Raw genomic sequence first — 20,822 nt, 5'->3', positions numbered from 1 at the left:
TCTCTCAGAGACTGAACACCTGTGCTGGTCTCTCTGGGACAGACCACCGGTACTGGTCTCTCGGGGACTGAACACCTGTACTGGTCTCTCGGGGACTGAACACCTGCACTGGTCTCTCTGGGACTGAACACCTGTACTGGTCTCACAGGGACTGAACACCTGTACTGGTCTCTCTGGGACAGAACACCTGTACTGGTCTCTCTGGGACAGAACACCTGTACTGGTCTGTCAGAGACTGAACAGCTGCACTGGTTGCTCAGAGACTGAACATCTGTGCTGGTCTCTGAGGGACTGAACATCTGTACTGGTCTCTGGGGGACTGAACACCTGTACTGGTCTCTCAGAGACTGAATACCTGTACTGGTCTCTCAGGGACTGAACAACTGTACTGGTCTCTCAGGGACTGAACACCTGTACTGGTCTCTCTGGGACAGAACACCTGTACTGGTCTGTCAGAGACTCAACAGCTGCACTGGTTGCTCAGAGACTGAACATCTGTACTGGTCTCTGAGGGACTGAACACCTGGACTGGCCTCTCTGGGAGAGAACACCTGTACTGGTCTCTCTGGGAGAGAACACCGGTACTGGTCTCTCAGGGACTGAACACCTGTACTGGTCTCTCAGGGACTGAACACCTGTACTGGTCTCTCAGGGACTGAACACCTGGACTGGCCTCTCAGGGACTGAACACCTGTACTGGTCTCTCTGGGAGAGAACACCGGTACTGGTCTCTTAGGGACTGAACACCTGTACTGGTCTCTCAGGGACTGAACACCTGTACTGGTCTCTGAGGGACTGAACACCTGGACTGGCCTCTCAGGGACTGAACACCTGTACTGGTCTCTCTGGGAGAGAACACCGGTACTGGTCTCTCTGGGAGAGAACACCGGTACTGGTCTCTCAGGGACTGAACACCTGTACTGGTCTCTCTGGGACTGAACACCTGTACTGGTCTCTCTGGGACTGAACACCTGTCCTGTTCTCTCTGGGACAGAACACCTGTACTGGTCTCTGAGGGACTGAACACCTGTACTGGTCTCTGAGGGACTGAACACCTGTCCTGGTCTCTCAGGGACTGAACACCTGTCCTGGTCTCTCGGAGACAGAACACCTGTACTGGTCTCTCTGGGACTGAACACCTGTACTGGTCTCTCTGGGACTGAACACCTGTACTGGTCTCTCTGGGACAGAACACCTGTACTGGTCTCTGAGGGACTGAACACCTGTACTGGTCTCTGAGGGACTGAACACCTGTCCTGGTCTCTCAGGGACTGAACACCTGTCCTGGTCTCTCGGAGACAGAACACCTGTACTGGTCTCTCTGGGACTGAACACCTATACTGGTCTCTCTGGGACTGAACACCTGTACTGGTCTCTGGGGGACTGAACACCTGTCCTGGTCTCTCAGGGACTGAACACCTGTTCTGGTCTCTCTGGGACTGAACACCTGTTCTGGTCTCTCAGGGACTGAACACCTGGACTGGTCTCTCAGGGACTGAACACCTGTACTGGTCTCTGGGGGACTGAACACCTGGACTGGTCTCTCATGGGACTGAACACCTGTTCTGGTCTCTGGGGGACTGAACACCTGTACGGGTCTCTCAGGGACTGAACACCTGTTCTGGTCTCTCTGGGACTGAACACCTGTTCTGGTCTCTCAGGGACTGAACACCTGTTCTGGTCTCTCAGAGACTGAACACCTGGACTGGTCTCTCAGAGACTGAACACCTGGACTGGTCTCTCAGGGACTGAACACCTGTACTAGTCTCTCATGGGACTGAACACCTGTTCTGGTCTCTCAGAGACTGAACACCTGGACTGGTCTCTCAGAGACTGAACACCTGGACTGGTCTCTGGGGGACTGAACACCTGTACTGGTCTCTGGGGGACTGAACTATTAGTTCACCTTTTAACCTGCTCTATTCCAGTGCAAACAGTGTTAACTTTCCAACCTCTCCTCATTCCTGGTAATATTCTGGTAAAGCTCCTCTGTACCCTTTCCATCTTTTCCGAAGTCTGATGCCCAGAACTGTCTACAGTACTCCAGCCTCGGCCTAACCAGTCATTTATACTGTTTTAACATAATCTCTTCACTTGGATAATCTCGTCCCCTCTTTATAAACCGAGCTCCTTTTTTCACCACCTTATCAACTTGCCCTGACAGTTTTAAGGATGACTGTACAGGAACACCATGGTCTCTCTGTTCAGAATAGTGCCATTTATAGCAGACTGTCCTCCCAAAGTTCATGACTCCCCGTTCCTGCACTTTGATCTCCATCGTCATGCTTCAGCCCATTTCAACATCCTGTCAATGTCATGCTGAAATGGTCACTGTCCCCGCCACTGTCCTCATTTCTCAGCTATTTTCAGAAACATTCTATAAAATCAACTCTGTACATTGGCTTATGAGACTCCGTCATCGAGTCATACAGCATAGAAACAGGCCCTTCGGCCCACGGTGTATTCCTCCCAGAGGCTGTTTGTAGCAACATGTTCTAATTGAAAGGAAGCTCTTTAACATTCTCATCCTTGTTCACAAATCTCTCCCACTCTCTGTAATCTCCTCCAGCCCTCATGATATCTGTGCTCATCTAATTCGGGCCTCTTCTGCTCGCCAGTTTTAATCGCTCCACCATTGGTGGCAGCACCTTCCACTGCCTCGGCCCAAGCTCGTAAATTCCCTCTCGAAATCTCTCCACCTCGCTACTTCCCATTCCTCTTTTAAGACGCTCCATAAAATCCTAAATTTTTGGTCAACGTCGCAATATTTCCTCATGTGGCTCATGCCAGTTTTAATCTAAAAGCCCTGTTGGGACCTTGGGACATTTTATATGTTGAACAAGCTAAATAAATACAAGTTATTACTGAATTGAAGCTACTGGCCTGGGTTGAGACAGGTAACCATTCTCCACTGCAGGTTTTCTCACAGCTCTGTTACAAAATCATGCCCGGAAACATGGGATATCTGTGGATTCAGTTACCTTTGAATTCCGAGTTCAGCCCACCAGCAACGAAATCGAGGAATATACAAACATCTCCAAACGCAAATCCAATATGTGGCTGCAGGACCTCAAGGTGAGTACATGCTAGCTGTACTAGGGGAAGAACCAGGGACGGGAGAAGGGATAAGGGTGATGATTGGGGGTGGGGCGTTTATACTGAGCAGGGTCCTGATGGGGATAGAGTAGGGTAAATACCCAGTGTGATGATCAGGGGGTGTTTATACTGGGCAGGGTCCTGATGGGGATAGAGTAGGGTAAATACCAAGTGTGATGATCAGGGGGTGTTTATACTGGGCAGGGTCCTGATGGGGATAGAGTGGGGTAAATACCAAGTGTGATGATCAGGGGGTGTTTATACTGGGCAGGGTCCTGATGGGGATAGAGTAGGGTAAATACCAAGTGTGATGATCAGGGGGTGTTTATACTGGGCAGGGTCCTGATGGGGATAGAGTGGGGTAAATACCAAGTGTGATGATCAGGGGGTGTTTATACTGGGCAGGGTCCTGATGGGGATAGAGTGGGGTAAATACCCAGGGGGATGATCGGGGGGTGTTTATACTGGGCAGGGTCCTGATGGGGATAGAGTGGGGTAAATACCCAGTGTGATGATCAGGGGGTGTTTATACAGAGCAGGGTCCTGATGGGGATAGAGTAGGGTAAATACCCAGTGTGATGATCAGGGGGTGTTTATACTGGGCAGGGTCCTGATGGGGATAGAGTGGGGTAAATACCCAGTGTGATGATCAGGGGGTGTTTATACTGGGCAGGGTCCTGATGGGGATAGAGTGGGGTAAATACCCAGTGTGATGATCAGGGGGTGTTTATACTGGGCAGGGTCCTGATGGGGATAGAGTGGGGTAAATACCGAGGGTGATGATCAGGGGGTGTTTATACTGGGCAGGGTCCTGATGGGGATAGAGTAGGGTAAATACCCAGTGTGATGATCAGGGGGTGTTTATACTGGGCAGGGTCCTGATGGGGATAGAGTGGGGTAAATACCCAGTGTGATGATCAGGGGGTGTTTAAACAGAGCAGGGTCCTGATGGGGATAGAGTGGGGTAAATACCCAGTGTGATGATCAGGGTGTGTTTATACTGAGCAGGGTCCTGATGGGGATAGAGTAGGGTAAATACCCAGTGTGATGATCAGGGGGTGTTTATACTGGGCAGGGTCCTGATGGGGATAGAGTGGGGTAAATACCCAGTGTGATGATCAGGGGGTGTTTAAACAGAGCAGGGTCCTGATGGGGATAGAGTGGGGTAAATACCCAGTGTGATGATCAGGGGGTGTTTAAACAGAGCAGGGTCCTGATGGGGATAGAGTGGGGTAAATACCCAGTGTGATGATCAGGGTGTGTTTATACTGAGCAGGGTCCTGATGGGGATAGAGTGGGGTAAATACCCAGTGTGATGATCAGTGGGTGTTTATACTGGGCAGGGTCCTGATGGGGATAGAGTGGGGTAAATACCCTGTGTGATGATCAGTGGGTGTTTATACTGGGCAGGGTCCTGATGGGGATAGAGTGGGGTAAATACCCTGTGTGATGATCAGTGGGTGTTTATACTGGGCAGGGTCCTGATGGGGATAGAGTGGGGTAAATACCCAGTGTGATGATCGGGGGGTGTTTATACTGGGCAGGGTCCTGATGGGGATAGAGTGGGATAAATACCCAGGGTGATGATCAGGGGGTGTTTATACTGGGCAGGGTCCTGATGGAGATAGAGTGGGGTAAATACCCAGTGTGATGATCAGTGGGTGTTTATACTGGGCAGGGTCCTGATGGAGATAGAGTGGGGTAAATACCCAGTGTGATGATCAGGGGGTGTTTATACTGGGCAGGGTCCTGATGGGGATAGAGTGGGGTAAATACCCAGTGTGATGATCAGGGGGTGTTTATACTGGGCAGGGTCCTGATGGGGATAGAGTGGGGTAAATACCCAGTGTGATGATCAGGGGGTGTTTATACTGGGCAGGGTCCTGATGGGGATAGAGTGGGGTAAATACCCAGTGTGATGATCAGGGGGTGTTTATACTGGGCAGGATCCTGATGGGGATAGAGTGGGGTAAATACCCAGTGTGATCAGGGGGTGTTTATACTGGGCAGGGTCCTGATGGGGATAGAGTGGGGTAAATACCCAGTGTGATGATCAGGGGGTGTTTATACTGGGCAGGGTCCTGATGGGGATAGAGTGGGGTAAATACCCAGTGTGATGATCAGGGGGTGTTTATACTGGGCAGGATCCTGATGGGGATAGAGTGGGGTAAATACCCAGTGTGATGATCAGGGGGTGTTTATACAGAGCAGGGTCCTGATGGGGATAGAGTGGGGTAAATACCCAGTGTGATGATCAGGGGGTGTTTATACAGAGCAGGGTCCTGATGGGGATAGAGTAGGGTAAATACCCAGTGTGATGATCAGGGGGTGTTTATACTGAGCAGGGTCCTGATGGGGATAGAGTGGGGTAAATACCCAGTGTGATGATCAGTGGGTGTTTATACTGGGCAGGGTCCTGATGGAGATAGAGTGGGGTAAATACCCAGTGTGATGATCAGGGGGTGTTTATACTGGGCAGGGTCCTGATGGGGATAGAGTGGGGTAAATACCCAGTGTGATGATCAGGGGGTGTTTATACAGAGCAGGGTCCTGATGGGGATAGAGTGGGGTAAATACCCAGGGTGATGATCAGGGGGTGTTTATACTGGGCAGGGTCCTGATGGGGATAGAGTGGGGTAAATACCCAGTGTGATGATCAGGGGGTGTTTATACTGGGCAGGGTCCTGATGGGGATAGAGTGGGGTAAATACCCAGTGTGATGATCAGGGGGTGTTTATACAGAGCAGGGTCCTGATGGGGATAGAGTAGGGTAAATACCCAGTGTGATGATCAGGGGGTGTTTATACAGAGCAGGGTCCTGATGGGGATAGAGTAGGGTAAATACCCAGTGTGATGATCAGGGGGTGTTTATACTGAGCAGGGTCCTGATGGGGATAGAGTGGGGTAAATACCCAGTGTGATGATCAGGGGGTGTTTATACTGGGCAGGGTCCTGATGGGGATAGAGTGGGGTAAATACCCAGTGTGATGATCAGGGGGTGTTTATACAGAGCAGGGTCCTGATGGGGATAGAGTGGGGTAAATACCCAGTGTGATGATCAGGGGGTGTTTATACAGAGCAGGGTCCTGATGGGGATAGAGTAGGGTAAATACCCAGTGTGATGATCAGGGGGTGTTTATACTGGGCAGGGTCCTGATGGGGATAGAGTGGGGTAAATACCCAGTGTGATGATCAGTGGGTGTTTATACAGAGCAGGGTCCTGATGGGGATAAAGTGGGGTAAATACCCAGTGTGATGATCAGGGGGTGTTTATACTGGGCAGGGTCCTGATGGGGATAGAGTGGGGTAAATACCCAGTGTGATGATCAGGGGGTGTTTATACAGAGCAGGGTCCTGATGGGGATAGAGTGGGGTAAATACCCAGTGTGATGATCAGGGGGTGTTTATACAGAGCAGGGTCCTGATGGGGATAGAGTAGGGTAAATACCCAGTGTGATGATCAGGGGGTGTTTATACAGAGCAGGGTCCTGATGGGGATAGAGTGGGGTAAATACCCAGTGTGATGATCAGGGGGTGTTTATACAGAGCAGGGTCCTGATGGGGATAGAGTAGGGTAAATACCCAGTGTGATGATCAGGGGGTGTTTATACAGAGCAGGGTCCTGATGGGGATAGAGTGGGGTAAATACCCAGTGTGATGATCAGGGGGTGTTTATACAGAGCAGGGTCCTGATGGGGATAGAGTAGGGTAAATACCCAGTGTGATGATCAGGGGGTGTTTATACAGAGCAGGGTCCTGATGGGGATAGAGTGGGGTAAATACCCAGTGTGATGATCAGGGGGTGTTTATACTGGGCAGGGTCCTGATGGGGATAGAGTGGGGTAAATACCCAGTGTGATGATCAGGGGGTGTTTATACAGAGCAGGGTCCTGATGGGGATAGAGTGGGGTAAATACCCAGTGTGATGATCAGTGGGTGTTTATACTGGGCAGGGTCCTGATGGGGATAGAGTGGGGTAAATACCCAGTGTGATGATCAGGGGGTGTTTATACTGAGCAGGGTCCTGATGGGGATAGAGTGGGGTAAATACCCAGGGTGATGATCAGGGGGTGTTTATACAGAGCAGGGTCCTGATGGGGATAGAGTGGGGTAAATACCCAGTGTGATGATCAGGGGGTGTTTATACAGAGCAGGGTCCTGATGGGGATAGAGTGGGGTAAATACCCAGTGTGATGATCAGGGGGTGTTTATACTGAGCAGGGTCCTGATGGGGATAGAGTGGGGTAAATACCCAGTGTGATGATCAGGGGGTGTTTATACAGAGCAGGGTCCTGATGGGGATAGAGTGGGGTAAATACCCAGTGTGATGATCAGGGGGTGTTTATACAGAGCAGGGTCCTGATGGGGATAGAGTGGGGTAAATACCCAGTGTGATGATCAGGGGGTGTTTATACTGAGCAGGGTCCTGATGGGGATAGAGTGGGGTAAATACCCAGTGTGATGATCAGGGGGTGTTTATACAGAGCAGGGTCCTGATGGGGATAGAGTGGGGTAAATACCCAGTGTGATGATCAGGGGGTGTTTATACTGAGCAGGGTCCTGATGGGGATAGAGTGGGGTAAATACCCAGTGTGATGATCAGGGGGTGTTTATACAGAGCAGGGTCCTGATGGGGATAGAGTGGGGTAAATACCCAGTGTGATGATCAGGGGGTGTTTATACTGAGCAGGGTCCTGATGGGGATAGAGTGGGGTAAATACCCAGTGTGATGATCAGTGGGTGTTTATACTGGGCAGGGTCCTGATGGGGATAGAGTGGGGTAAATACCCAGTGTGATGATCAGGGGGTGTTTATACTGGGCAGGATCCTGATGGGGATAGAGTGGGGTAAATACCCAGTGTGATGATCAGGGGGTGTTTATACTGGGCAGGGTCCTGATGGGGATAGAGTGGGGTAAATACCCAGTGTGATGATCAGGGGGTGTTTATACTGGGCAGGGTCCTGATGGGGATAGAGTGGGGTAAATACCCTGTGTGATGATCAGGGGGTGTTTATACAGAGCAGGGTCCTGATGGGGATAGAGTGGGGTAAATACCCAGTGTGATGATCAGGGGGTGTTTATACAGAGCAGGGTCCTGATGGGGATAGAGTGGGGTAAATACCCAGTGTGATGATCAGGGGGTGTTTATACAGAGCAGGGTCCTGATGGGGATAGAGTGGGGTAAATACCCAGTGTGATGATCAGTGGGTGTTTATACTGGGCAGGGTCCTGATGGGGATAGAGTGGGGTAAATACCAAGTGTGATGATCAGGGGGTGTTTATACTGGGCAGGGTCCTGATGGGGATAGAGTGGGGTAAATACCCAGTGTGATGATCAGGGGGTGTTTATACAGAGCAGGGTCCTGATGGGGATAAAGTGGGGTAAATACCGAGGGTGATGATCAGGGGGTGTTTATACTGGGCAGGGTCCTGATGGGGATAGAGTGGGATAAATACCCAGGGGGATGATCAGGGGGTGTTTATACTGAGCAGGGTCCTGATGGGGATAGAGTGGGGTAAATACCGAGGGTGATGATCAGGGGGTGTTTATACTGAGCAGGGTCCTGATGGGGATAGAGTGGGGTAAATACCCAGTGTGATGATCAGGGGGTGTTTATACTGAGCAGGGTCCTGATGGGGATAGAGTGGGGTAAATACCCAGTGTGATGATCAGGGGGTGTTTATACTGAGCAGGGTCCTGATGGGGATAGAGTGGGGTAAATACCCAGTGTGATGATCAGGGGGTGTTTATACTGGGCAGGGTCCTGATGGGGATAGAGTGGGGTAAATACCCAGTGTGATGATCAGGGGGTGTTTATACTGGGCAGGGTCCTGATGGGGATAGAGTGGGGTAATTACCCAGGGTGATGATCAGGGGGTGTTTATACTGAGCAGGGTCCTGATGGGGATAGAGTGGGGTAAATACCCAGTGTGATGATCAGGGGGTGTTTATACAGAGCAGGGTCCTGATGGGGATAGAGTGGGGTAAATACCCAGTGTGATGTTCAGGGGGTGTTTATACTGGGCAGGGTCCTGATGGGGATAGAGTGGGGTAAATACCCAGTGTGATGATCAGGGGGTGTTTATACAGAGCAGGGTCCTGATGGGGATAGAGTGGGGTAAATACCCAGTGTGATGATCAGGGGGTGTTTATACTGGGCAGGGTCCTGATGGGGATAGAGTGGGGTAAATACCCAGTGTGATGATCAGGGGGTGTTTATACTGAGCAGGGTCCTGATGGGGATAGAGTGGGGTAAATACCCAGTGTGATGATCAGGGGGTGTTTATACAGAGCAGGGTCCTGATGGGGATAGAGTGGGGTAAATACCCAGTGTGATGATCAGGGGGTGTTTATACTGGGCAGGGTCCTGATGGGGATAGAGTGGGGTAAATACCGAGGGTGATGATCAGGGGGTGTTTATACTGGGCAGGGTCCTGATGGGGATAGAGTGGGGTAAATACCCAGTGTGATGATCAGGGGGTGTTTATACTGAGCAGGGTCCTGATGGGGATAGAGTGGGGTAAATACCCAGTGTGATGATCAGGGGGTGTTTATACAGAGCAGGGTCCTGATGGGGATAGAGTGGGGTAAATACCCAGTGTGATGATCAGTGGGTGTTTATACAGAGCAGGGTCCTGATGGGGATAGAGTGGGGTAAATACCCAGAGTGATGATCAGGGGGTGTTTATACAGAGCAGGGTCCTGATGGGGATAGAGTGGGGTAAATACCCAGGGTGATGATCAGGGGGTGTTTATACAGAGCAGGGTCCTGATGGGGATAGAGTGGGGTAAATACCCAGTGTGATGATCAGGGGGTGTTTATACAGAGCAGGGTCCTGATGGGGATAGAGTGGGGTAAATACCCAGTGTGATGATCAGGGGGTGTTTATACTGGGCAGGGTCCTGATGGGGATAGAGTGGGGTAAATACCCAGTGTGATGATCAGGGGGTGTTTATACAGAGCAGGGTCCTGATGGGGATAAAGTGGGGTAAATACCCAGTGTGATGATCAGGGGGTGTTTATACAGAGCAGGGTCCTGATGGGGATAGAGTGGGGTAAATACCCAGTGTGATGATCAGGGGGTGTTTATACTGGGCAGGGTCCTGATGGGGATAGAGTGGGGTAAATACCCAGTGTGATGATCAGTGGGTGTTTATACAGAGCAGGGTCCTGATGGGGATAGAGTGGGGTAAATACCCAGTGTGATGATCAGTGGGTGTTTATACTGAGCAGGGTCCTGATGGGGATAGAGTGGGGTAAATACCCAGTGTGATGATCAGGGGGTGTTTATACTGGGCATGGTCCTGATGGGGATAGAGTGGGGTAAATACCCAGTGTGATGATAGGGCGTGTTTATACTGGGCAGGGTCCTGATGGGGATAGAGTGGGGTAAATACCCAGTGTGATGATCAGGGGGTGTTTATACTGAGCAGGGTCCTGATGGGGATAGAGTGGGGTAAATACCCAGGGTGATGATCAGGGGGTGTTTATACTGGGCAGGATCCTGATGGGGATAGAGTGGGGTAAATACCCAGTGTGATGATCAGGGGGTGTTTATACAGAGCAGGGTCCTGATGGGGATAGAGTGGGGTAAATACCCAGTGTGATGATCAGGGGGTGTTTATACAGAGCAGGGTCCTGATGGGGATAGAGTGGGGTAAATACCCAGTGTGATGATCAGGGGGTGTTTATACTGGGCATGGTCCTGATGGGGATAGAGTGGGGTAAATACCCAGTGTGATGATAGGGGGTGTTTATACTGGGCAGGGTCCTGATGGGGATAGAGTGGGGTAAATACCCAGTGTGATCAGGGGGTGTTTATACTGAGCAGGGTCCTGATGGGGATAGAGTGGGGTAAATACCCAGTGTGATGTTCAGGGGGTGTTTATACTGGGCAGGGTCCTGATGGGGATAGAGTGGGGTAAATACCCAGTGTGATGTTTTGGGGGGTGTTTATACTGGGCAGGGTCCTGATGGGGATAGAGTGGGGTAAATACCCAGTGTGATGATCAGGGGGTGTTTATACTGGGCAGGGTCCTGATGGGGATAGAGTGGGGTAAATACCCAGTGTGATGATCAGGGGGTGTTTATACTGAGCAGGGTCCTGATGGGGATAGAGTGGGGTAAATACCCAGGGTGATGATTAGGGGGTGTTTATACTGGGCAGGGTCCTGATGGGGACGAGATTGTTCCGCCACCCATCTGATTACCTTCAAATGTTGGTTTGCTGGCAGCACACTTCTCCGGAAGACGGAGCTCTCCTCTTTGGTTTTTACTTGGAGGGTGCTTGTTTGGATCCCACCAGTCAGGTCCTGAAGGATTCCATGTTCGGCCAGAGATACTATCAAATGCCTGCGATTCACTTCCTACCAGTCCAGGTGAGTTCCATGTTCAATTAAACAATCGTTTAATATTTGTTTTTATATTCCTATTGATGGAAGCCTGTTTGTTATTGTAATTTCCTCTCAGCTGGTATGAGGAAGTCTCAGGAAAGGTACCTTTAGGACTTGCCAATGTCGTGTTACGACCCCAGCGGGAGCAACGCACTGTCAATTCAGTCCCGTCACTCCACAGGTCACAGTGTATTATTAAGCTTTCACACCCAATCAGAGAACAGCCAAATTAAACACTCTCGTAACCCCAGAATGAAACAGACCAAAGCAGGTATCTTTAAACAACAATAAATTAACTATTTGTTTAAAAAAACAATATTTTAAAAAAAAGTAAGATTAACCTCTGTCGAAAGACCTTATAACATCATTTTCAACAGATACAAAAAAAATGCCTCTACGCCCCTCTCTGTGAATTTAGGTAGAGCCTGTATAAATTTAAACAGCTTTTCGCTGGGTCTTGATTTGAATTCAGATTCTTCCTGACCTGAATTTTCCCTGGAGTAAAGGCCACTCCTTTGTCTTCATTCCATCTCTTTTAGCCTAAATTCCCTCCATTTCTGCCTTTCCACTTTTTCAAGTTCAAGTTTTCTTAATTCTTTTCCAGCCTCAAGTTTTCTGATTGCTATTTCTTTATCTGTTTCCTGCTGAAGATTCTGTTGCTTCAACTGTAACTGAATTTTAGCCAATTCCATTGCATCACTCTCTGACTTACTACCTTCTTGTTTCTAATCTTCGTCTTCTCCTAATTTTAAATGTTGGGTTATTAGGTCAATTATCACTGCTTTTTTGGCACCTGATTTCCATGCTGAACCAAATTTTGCCACCAACTCTTTTACCTAGAAACTCTGCTGATGGTATAGACTGTACTTGATTTTACAAGAAACCTGGTTCCTTTTGTTATCGTAATTGGTGTTAGATTTGGATCCCAACAATCAAGTTTCCAATTCATATGATCTCAGACACGAGACCCCAATTTATATGTTATCCCAGAGACGAGCAATGAATATGATTCCAAATGCGAGCCCCCCAATTCATCTGATTCTGATCCCAGACAAGTCACCCAATTGGATACGTTACGACTGCAGCAGGGGCAACGCACTGTCAATTCAGTCCCGTTACTCCACAGGTCACAGTATATTATTAAGCTTTCACATCCAATCGGAAAACAGCCAAGTTAAACACGCCAGTAAACCCAGAATGAAACAGACCAAAGCAGGTATCTTGAGACAACAACAAATTAACTATTTGTTTTAAAAAAATACATTTAAAAAAAATTTAAGATTAACCGATGTCTCAAGACCTTATGACTACTTATTTTAACCTAATTCTCGCATTTACGAGTTAGGTACTGATGTTTGAAAGCAGTGTGTTAGTTACTGATGTTTGAAAGCAGTGCGTTAGTTACTGATGTTTGAAAGCAGTGCGTTAGTTACTGATGTTTGAAAGCAGTGCGTTAGTTACTGATGTTTGAAAGCAATGTGTTAGTTACTGATGTTTGAAAGCACTGTGTTAGTTACTGATGTTTGAAAGCAGTGTGTTAGTTACTGATGTTTGAAAGCACTGTGTTAGTTACTGATGTTTGAAAGCAGTGTATTAGTTACTGATGTTTGAAAGCAGTGTATTAGTTACTGATGTTTGAAAGCACTGTGTTAGTTACTGATGTTTGAAAGCAGTGTGTTAGTTACTGATGTTTGAAAGCACTGTGTTAGTTACTGATGTTTGAAAGCAGTGTATTAGTTACTGATGTTTGAAAGCACTGTGTTAGTTACTGATGTTTGAAAGCAGTGTGTTAGTTACTGATGTTTGAAAGCAGTGTGTTAGTTACTGATGTTTGAAAGCACTGTGTTAGTTACTGATGTTTGAAAGCAGTGCGTTAGTTACTGATGTTTGAAAGCAGTGCGTTAGTTACTGATGTTTGAAAGCAATGTGTTAGTTACTGATGTTTGAAAGCACTGTGTTAGTTACTGATGTTTGAAAGCAGTGTGTTAGTTACTGATGTTTGAAAGCAGTGTGTTAGTTACTGATGTTTGAAAGCAATGTGTTAGTTACTGATGTTTGAAAGCAGTGTGTTAGTTACTGATGTTTGAAAGCAATGTGTTAGTTACTGATGTTTGAAAGCACTGTGTTAGTTACTGATGTTTGAAAGCACTGTGTTAGTTACTGATGTTTGAAAGCAGTGTGTTAGTTACTGATGTTTGAAAGCAGTGTGTTAGTTACTGATGTTTGAAAGCAGTGTGTTAGTTACTGATGTTTGAAAGCAATGTGTTAGTTACTGATGTTTGAAAGCAGTGTGTTAGTTACTGATGTTTGAAAGCAGTGTGTTAGTTACTGATGTTTGAAAGCAGTGTGTTAGTTACTGATGTTTGAAAGCAGTGCGTTAGTTACTGATGTTTGAAAGCAATGTGTTAGTTACTGATGTTTGAAAGCAGTGCGTTAGTTACTGATGTTTGAAAGCAATGTGTTAGTTACTGATGTTTGAAAGCAGTGCGTTAGTTACTGATGTTTGAAAGCAATGTGTTAGTTACTGATGTTTGAAAGCACTGTGTTAGTTACTGATGTTTGAAAGCAGTGTGTTAGTTACTGATGTTTGAAAGCAGTGTGTTAGTTACTGATGTTTGAAAGCAGTGTGTTAGTTACTGATGTTTGAAAGCACTGTGTTAGTTACTGATGTTTGAAAGCACTGCGTTAGTTACTGATGTTTGAAAGCAGTGCGTTAGTTACTGATGTTTGAAAGCAGTGCGTTAGTTACTGATGTTTGAAAGCAGTGCGTTAGTTACTGATGTTTGAAAGCAGTGCGTTAGTTACTGATGTTTGAAAGCAATGTGTTAGTTACTGATGTTTGAAAGCACTGTGTTAGTTACTGATGTTTGAAAGCAGTGCATTAGTTACTGATGTTTGAAAGCAATGTGTTAGTTACTGATGCTTGAAAGCAGTGTATTAGTTACTGATGTTTGAAAGCAGTGTGTTAGTTACTGATGTTTGAAAGCAGTGTATTAGTTACTGATGTTTGAAAGCAGTGTGTTAGTTACTGATGTTTGAAAGCAATGTGTTAGTTACTGATGTTTGAAAGCAGTGTGTTAGTTACTGATGTTTGAAAGCAGTGTGTTAGTTACTGATGTTTGAAAGCAGTGCGTTAGTTACTGATGTTTGAAAGCAGTGCGTTAGTTACTGATGTTTGAGAGCAGTGCGTTAGTTACTGATGTTTGAAAGCAGTGCGTTAGTTACTGATGTTTGAAAGCAATGTGTTAGTTACTGATGTTTGAAAGCACTGTGTTAGTTACTGATGTTTGAAAGCAGTGCGTTAGTTACTGATGTTTGAAAGCAGTGTGTTAGTTACTGATGTTTGAAAGCACTGTGTTAGTTACTGATGTTTGAAAGCACTGTGTTAGTTACTGATGTTTGAAAGCAGTGTGTTAGTTACTGATGTTTGAAAGCAATGTGTTAGTTACTGATGTTTGAAAGCAGTGTGTTAGTTACTGATGTTTGAAAGCACTGTGTTAGTTACTGATGTTTGAAAGCAGTGTGTTAGTTACTGATGTTTGAAAGCAGTGTGTTAGTTACTGATATTTGAAAGCAATGTGTTCGTTACTGATGTTTGAAAGCAGTGTGTTAGTTACTGATGTTTGAAAGCACTGTGTTAGTTACTGATGTTTGAAAGCAGTGCGTTAGTTACTGATGTTTGAAAGCAGTGTGTTAGTTACTGATGTTTGAAAGCAGTGTGTTAGTTACTGATGTTTGAAAGCACTGTGTTAGTTACTGATGTTTGAAAGCAGTGTGTTAGTTACTGATGTTTGAAAGCAGTGTGTTAGTTACTGATGTTTGAAAGCACTGTGTTAGTTACTGATGTTTGAAAGCAGTGTGTTAGTTACTGATGTTTGAAAGCAGTGTGTTAGTTACTGATGTTTGAAAGCAGTGTGTTAGTTACTGATGTTTGAAAGCACTGTGTTAGTTACTGATGTTTGAAAGCAATGTGTTAGTTACTGATGTTTGAAAGCAGTGTGTTAGTTACTGATGTTTGAAAGCAGTGTGTTAGTTACTGATGTTTGAAAGCAGTGTGTTAGTTACTGATGTTTGAAAGCACTGTGTTAGTTACTGATGTTTGAAAGCAGTGTGTTAGTTACTGAAGTTTGAAAGCAGTGTGTTAGTTACTGATGTTTGAAAGCAGTGTGTTAGTTACTGATGTTTGAAAGCACTGTGTTAGTTACTGATGTTTGAAAGCAGTGTGTTAGTTACTGAAGTTTGAAAGCAGTGTGTTAGTTACTGATGTTTGAAAGCACTGTGTTAGTTACTGATGTTTGAAAGCAGTGTGTTAGTTACTGATGTTTGAAAGCAGTGTGTTAGTTACTGATGTTTGAAAGCAGTGTGTTAGTTACTGAAGTTTGAAAGCAGTGTGTTAGTTACTGATGTTTGAAAGCAGTGCGTTAGTTACTGATGTTTGAAAGCACTGTGTTAGTTACTGATGTTTGAAAGCAGTGTGTTAGTTACTGATGTTTGAAAGCAGTGCGTTAGTTACTGATGTTTGAAAGCAGTGCGTTAGTTACTGATGTTTGAAAGCACTGTGTTAGTTACTGATGTTTGAAAGCAGTGTGTTAGTTACTGATGTTTGAAAGCACTGTGTTAGTTACTGATGTTTGAAAGCAATGTGTTAGTTACTGATGTTTGAAAGCACTGTGTTAGTTACTGATGTTTGAAAGCACTGTGTTAGTTACTGATGTTTGAAAGCAGTGTGTTAGTTACTGATGTTTGAAAGCAGTGTGTTAGTTACTGATGTTTGAAAGCAGTGTGTTAGTTACTGATGTTTGAAAGCACTGTGTTAGTTACTGATGTTTGAAAGCAATGTGTTAGTTACTGATGTTTGAAAGCAGTGCGTTAGTTACTGATGTTTGAAAGCACTGTGTTAGTTACTGATGTTTGAAAGCAATGTGTTAGTTACTGATGTTTGAAAGCAATGCGTTAGTTACTGATGTTTGAAAGCAGTGCGTTAGTTACTGATGTTTGAAAGCAGTGTGTTAGTTACTGATGTTTGAAAGCAGTGTGTTAGTTACCGATGTTTGAAAGCAATGTGTTAGTTACTGATGTTTGAAAGCACTGTGTTAGTTACTGATGTTTGAAAGCAGTGTGTTAGTTACTGATGTTTGAAAGCAGTGTGTTAGTTACTGATGTTTGAAAGCAGTGTGTTAGTTACTGATGTTTGAAAGCAATGTGTTAGTTACTGATGTTTGAAAGCAGTGTGTTAGTTACTGATGTTTGAAAGCAATGTGTTAGTTACTGATGTTTGAAAGCACTGTGTTAGTTACTGATGTTTGAAAGCAGTGCGTTAGTTACTGATGTTTGAGAGCAGTGCGTTAGTTACTAATGTTTGAAAGCAGTGCGTTAGTTACTGATGTTTGAAAGCAATGTGTTAGTTACTGATGTTTGAAAGCACTGTGTTAGTTACTGATGTTTGAAAGCAGTGCGTTAGTTACTGATGTTTGAAAGCAGTGTGTTAGTTACTGATGTTTGAAAGCACTGTGTTAGTTACTGATGTTTGAAAGCACTGTGTTAGTTACTGATGTTTGAAAGCAGTGTGTTAGTTACTGATGTTTGAAAGCAATGTGTTAGTTACTGATGTTTGAAAGCAGTGTGTTAGTTACTGATGTTTGAAAGCACTGTGTTAGTTACTGATGTTTGAAAGCAGTGTGTTAGTTACTGATGTTTGAAAGCAGTGTGTTAGTTACTGATATTTGAAAGCAATGTGTTCGTTACTGATGTTTGAAAGCAGTGTGTTAGTTACTGATGTTTGAAAGCACTGTGTTAGTTACTGATGTTTGAAAGCAGTGCGTTAGTTACTGATGTTTGAAAGCAGTGTGTTAGTTACTGATGTTTGAAAGCAGTGTGTTAGTTACTGATGTTTGAAAGCACTGTGTTAGTTACTGATGTTTGAAAGCAGTGTGTTAGTTACTGAAGTTTGAAAGCAGTGTGTTAGTTACTGATGTTTGAAAGCAGTGCGTTAGTTACTGATGTTTGAAAGCACTGTGTTAGTTACTGATGTTTGAAAGCAGTGTGTTAGTTACTGATGTTTGAAAGCAGTGTGTTAGTTACTGAAGTTTGAAAGCAGTGTGTTAGTTACTGATGTTTGAAAGCAGTGCGTTAGTTACTGATGTTTGAAAGCAGTGTGTTAGTTACTGATGTTTGAAAGCAGTGTGTTAGTTACTGATGTTTGAAAGCACTGTGTTAGTTACTGATGTTTGAAAGCAGTGCGTTAGTTACTGATGTTTGAAAGCACTGTGTTAGTTACTGATGTTTGAAAGCAGTGTGTTAGTTACTGATGTTTGAAAGCACTGTGTTAGTTACTGATGTTTGAAAGCAGTGTGTTAGTTACTGAAGTTTGAAAGCAGTGTGTTAGTTACTGATGTTTGAAAGCAGTGCGTTAGTTACTGATGTTTGAAAGCACTGTGTTAGTTACTGATGTTTGAAAGCAGTGTGTTAGTTACTGATGTTTGAAAGCAGTGTGTTAGTTACTGATGTTTGAAAGCAGTGTGTTAGTTACTGAAGTTTGAAAGCAGTGTGTTAGTTACTGATGTTTGAAAGCAGTGCGTTAGTTACTGATGTTTGAAAGCACTGTGTTAGTTACTGATGTTTGAAAGCAGTGTGTTAGTTACTGATGTTTGAAAGCAGTGTGTTAGTTACTGATGTTTGAAAGCAGTGCGTTAGTTACTGATGTTTGAAAGCACTGTGTTAGTTACTGATGTTTGAAAGCAGTGTGTTAGTTACTGATGTTTGAAAGCACTGTGTTAGTTACTGATGTTTGAAAGCAATGTGTTAGTTACTGATGTTTGAAAGCACTGTGTTAGTTACTGATGTTTGAAAGCACTGTGTTAGTTACTGATGTTTGAAAGCAGTGTGTTAGTTACTGATGTTTGAAAGCAGTGTGTTAGTTACTGATGTTTGAAAGCAGTGTGTTAGTTACTGATGTTTGAAAGCACTGTGTTAGTTACTGATGTTTGAAAGCACTGTGTTAGTTACTGATGTTTGAAAGCAATGTGTTAGTTACTGATGTTTGAAAGCAGTGCGTTAGTTACTGATGTTTGAAAGCACTGTGTTAGTTACTGATGTTTGAAAGCAATGTGTTAGTTACTGATGTTTGAAAGCAATGTGTTAGTTACTGATGTTTGAAAGCAGTGCGTTAGTTACTGATGTTTGAAAGCAGTGTGTTAGTTACTGATGTTTGAAAGCAGTGTGTTAGTTACCGATGTTTGAAAGCAATGTGTTAGTTACTGATGTTTGAAAGCACTGTGTTAGTTACTGATGTTTGAAAGCACTGTGTTAGTTACTGATGTTTGAAAGCAATGTGTTAGTTACTGATGTTTGAAAGCAGTGTGTTAGTTACTGATGTTTGAAAGCACTGTGTTAGTTACTGATGTTTGAAAGCACTGTGTTAGTTACTGATGTTTGAAAGCAATGTGTTAGTTACTGATGTTTGAAAGCACTGTGTTAGTTACTGATGTTTGAAAGCAATGTGTTAGTTACTGATGTTTGAAAGCACTGTGTTAGTTACTGATGTTTGAAAGCACTGTGTTAGTTACTGATGTTTGAAAGCAATGTGTTAGTTACTGATGTTTGAAAGCACTGTGTTAGTTACTGATGTTTGAAAGCACTGTGTTAGTTACTGATGTTTGAAAGCAATGTGTTAGTTACTGATGTTTGAAAGCAGTGTGTTAGTTACTGATGTTTGAGAGCAGTGTGTTAGTTACTGATGTTTGAAAGCACTGTGTTAGTTACTGATGTTTGAAAGCAGTGTGTTAGTTACTGATGTTTGAAAGCAGTGTGTTAGTTACTGATGTTTGAAAGCACTGTGTTAGTTACTGATGTTTGAAAGCAGTGTGTTAGTTACTGATGTTTGAAAGCAGTGTGTTAGTTACTGATGTTTGAAAGCAATGTGTTAGTTACTGATGTTTGAAAGCAGTGTGTTAGTTACTGATGTTTGAAAGCAGTGTGTTAGTTACTGATGTTTGAAAGCAGTGTGTTAGTTACTGATGTTTGAAAGCAGTGTGTTAGTTACTGATGTTTGAAAGCAATGTGTTAGTTACTGATGTTTGAAAGCACTGTGTTAGTTACTGATGTTTGAAAGCAGTGTGTTAGTTACTGATGTTTGAAAGCAGTGCGTTAGTTACTGATGTTTGAAAGCAGTGTGTTAGTTACTGATGTTTGAAAGCAGTGTGTTAGTTACTGATGTTTGAAAGCAGTGTGTTAGTTACTGATGTTTGAAAGCAATGTGTTAGTTACTGATGTTTGAAAGCACTGTGTTAGTTACTGATGTTTGAAAGCAGTGTGTTAGTTACTGATGTTTGAAAGCAGTGTGTTAGTTACTGATGTTTGAAAGCAGTGTGTTAGTTACTGATGTTTGAAAGCAGTGTGTTAGTTACTGATGTTTGAAAGCAGTGTGTTAGTTACTGATGTTTGAAAGCAGTGTGTTAGTTACTGATGTTTGAAAGCAGTGTGTTAGTTACTGATGTTTGAAAGCAGTGTGTTAGTTACTGATGTTTGAAAGCAGTGTGTTAGTTACTGATGTTTGAAAGCAGTGTGTTAGTTACTGATGTTTGAAAGCAGTGTGTTAGTTACTGATGTTTGAAAGCAATGTGTTAGTTACTGATGTTTGAAAGCACTGTGTTAGTTACTGATGTTTGAAAGCAGTGTGTTATTTACTGATGTTTGAAAGCAGTGTGTTAGTTACTGATGTTTGAAAGCAGTGTGTTAGTTACTGATGTTTGAAAGCAGTGTGTTAGTTACTGATGTTTGAAAGCAGTGTGTTAGTTACTGATGTTTGAAAGCAGTGTGTTAGTTACTGATGTTTGAAAGCAGTGTGTTAGTTACTGATGTTTGAAAGCAGTGTGTTAGTTACTGATGTTTGAAAGCAGTGTGTTAGTTACTGATGTTTGAAAGCAATGTGTTAGTTACTGATGTTTGAAAGCAGTGTGTTAGTTACTGATGTTTGAAAGCAGTGTGTTAGTTACTGATGTTTGAAAGCAGTGTGTTAGTTACTGATGTTTGAAAGCAGTGTGTTAGTTACTGATGTTTGAAAGCAGTGTGTTAGTTACTGATGTTTGAAAGCAGTGTGTTAGTTACTGATGTTTGAAAGCAATGTGTTAGTTACTGATGTTTGAAAGCACTGTGTTAGTTACTGATGTTTGAAAGCAGTGTGTTAGTTACTGATGTTTGAAAGCAATGTGTTAGTTACTGATGTTTGAAAGCACTGTGTTAGTTACTGATGTTTGAAAGCACTGTGTTAGTTACTGATGTTTGAAAGCACTGTGTTAGTTACTGATGTTTGAAAGCAGTGCGTTAGTTACT

General features: G+C 44.2%; 1 protein-coding gene across 1 annotated transcript in view; it reads left to right on the top strand.

Annotated features, from left to right (window-relative positions):
* Positions 1 to 20,822, top strand: part of LOC137364330 (dynein axonemal heavy chain 6-like) — a 1,069,890-nt gene that overhangs the window by 1,011,338 nt on the left and 37,730 nt on the right. The window contains exons 35-36 of the mRNA XM_068027612.1: positions 2,918 to 3,075; positions 11,334 to 11,477. Of these exons, the coding sequence (XP_067883713.1) occupies positions 2,918 to 3,075; positions 11,334 to 11,477 (302 nt within the window). The remainder of the gene's footprint in view (positions 1 to 2,917; positions 3,076 to 11,333; positions 11,478 to 20,822) is intronic.

The sequence above is a fragment of the Heterodontus francisci genome, unplaced genomic scaffold (assembly GCF_036365525.1).
Source record: "Heterodontus francisci isolate sHetFra1 unplaced genomic scaffold, sHetFra1.hap1 HAP1_SCAFFOLD_484, whole genome shotgun sequence".
Taxonomy (NCBI): domain Eukaryota; kingdom Metazoa; phylum Chordata; class Chondrichthyes; order Heterodontiformes; family Heterodontidae; genus Heterodontus; species Heterodontus francisci.
Note: the sequence above shows the minus strand (reverse complement) of the source record. Positions and strands in the feature narration are given on the sequence as shown.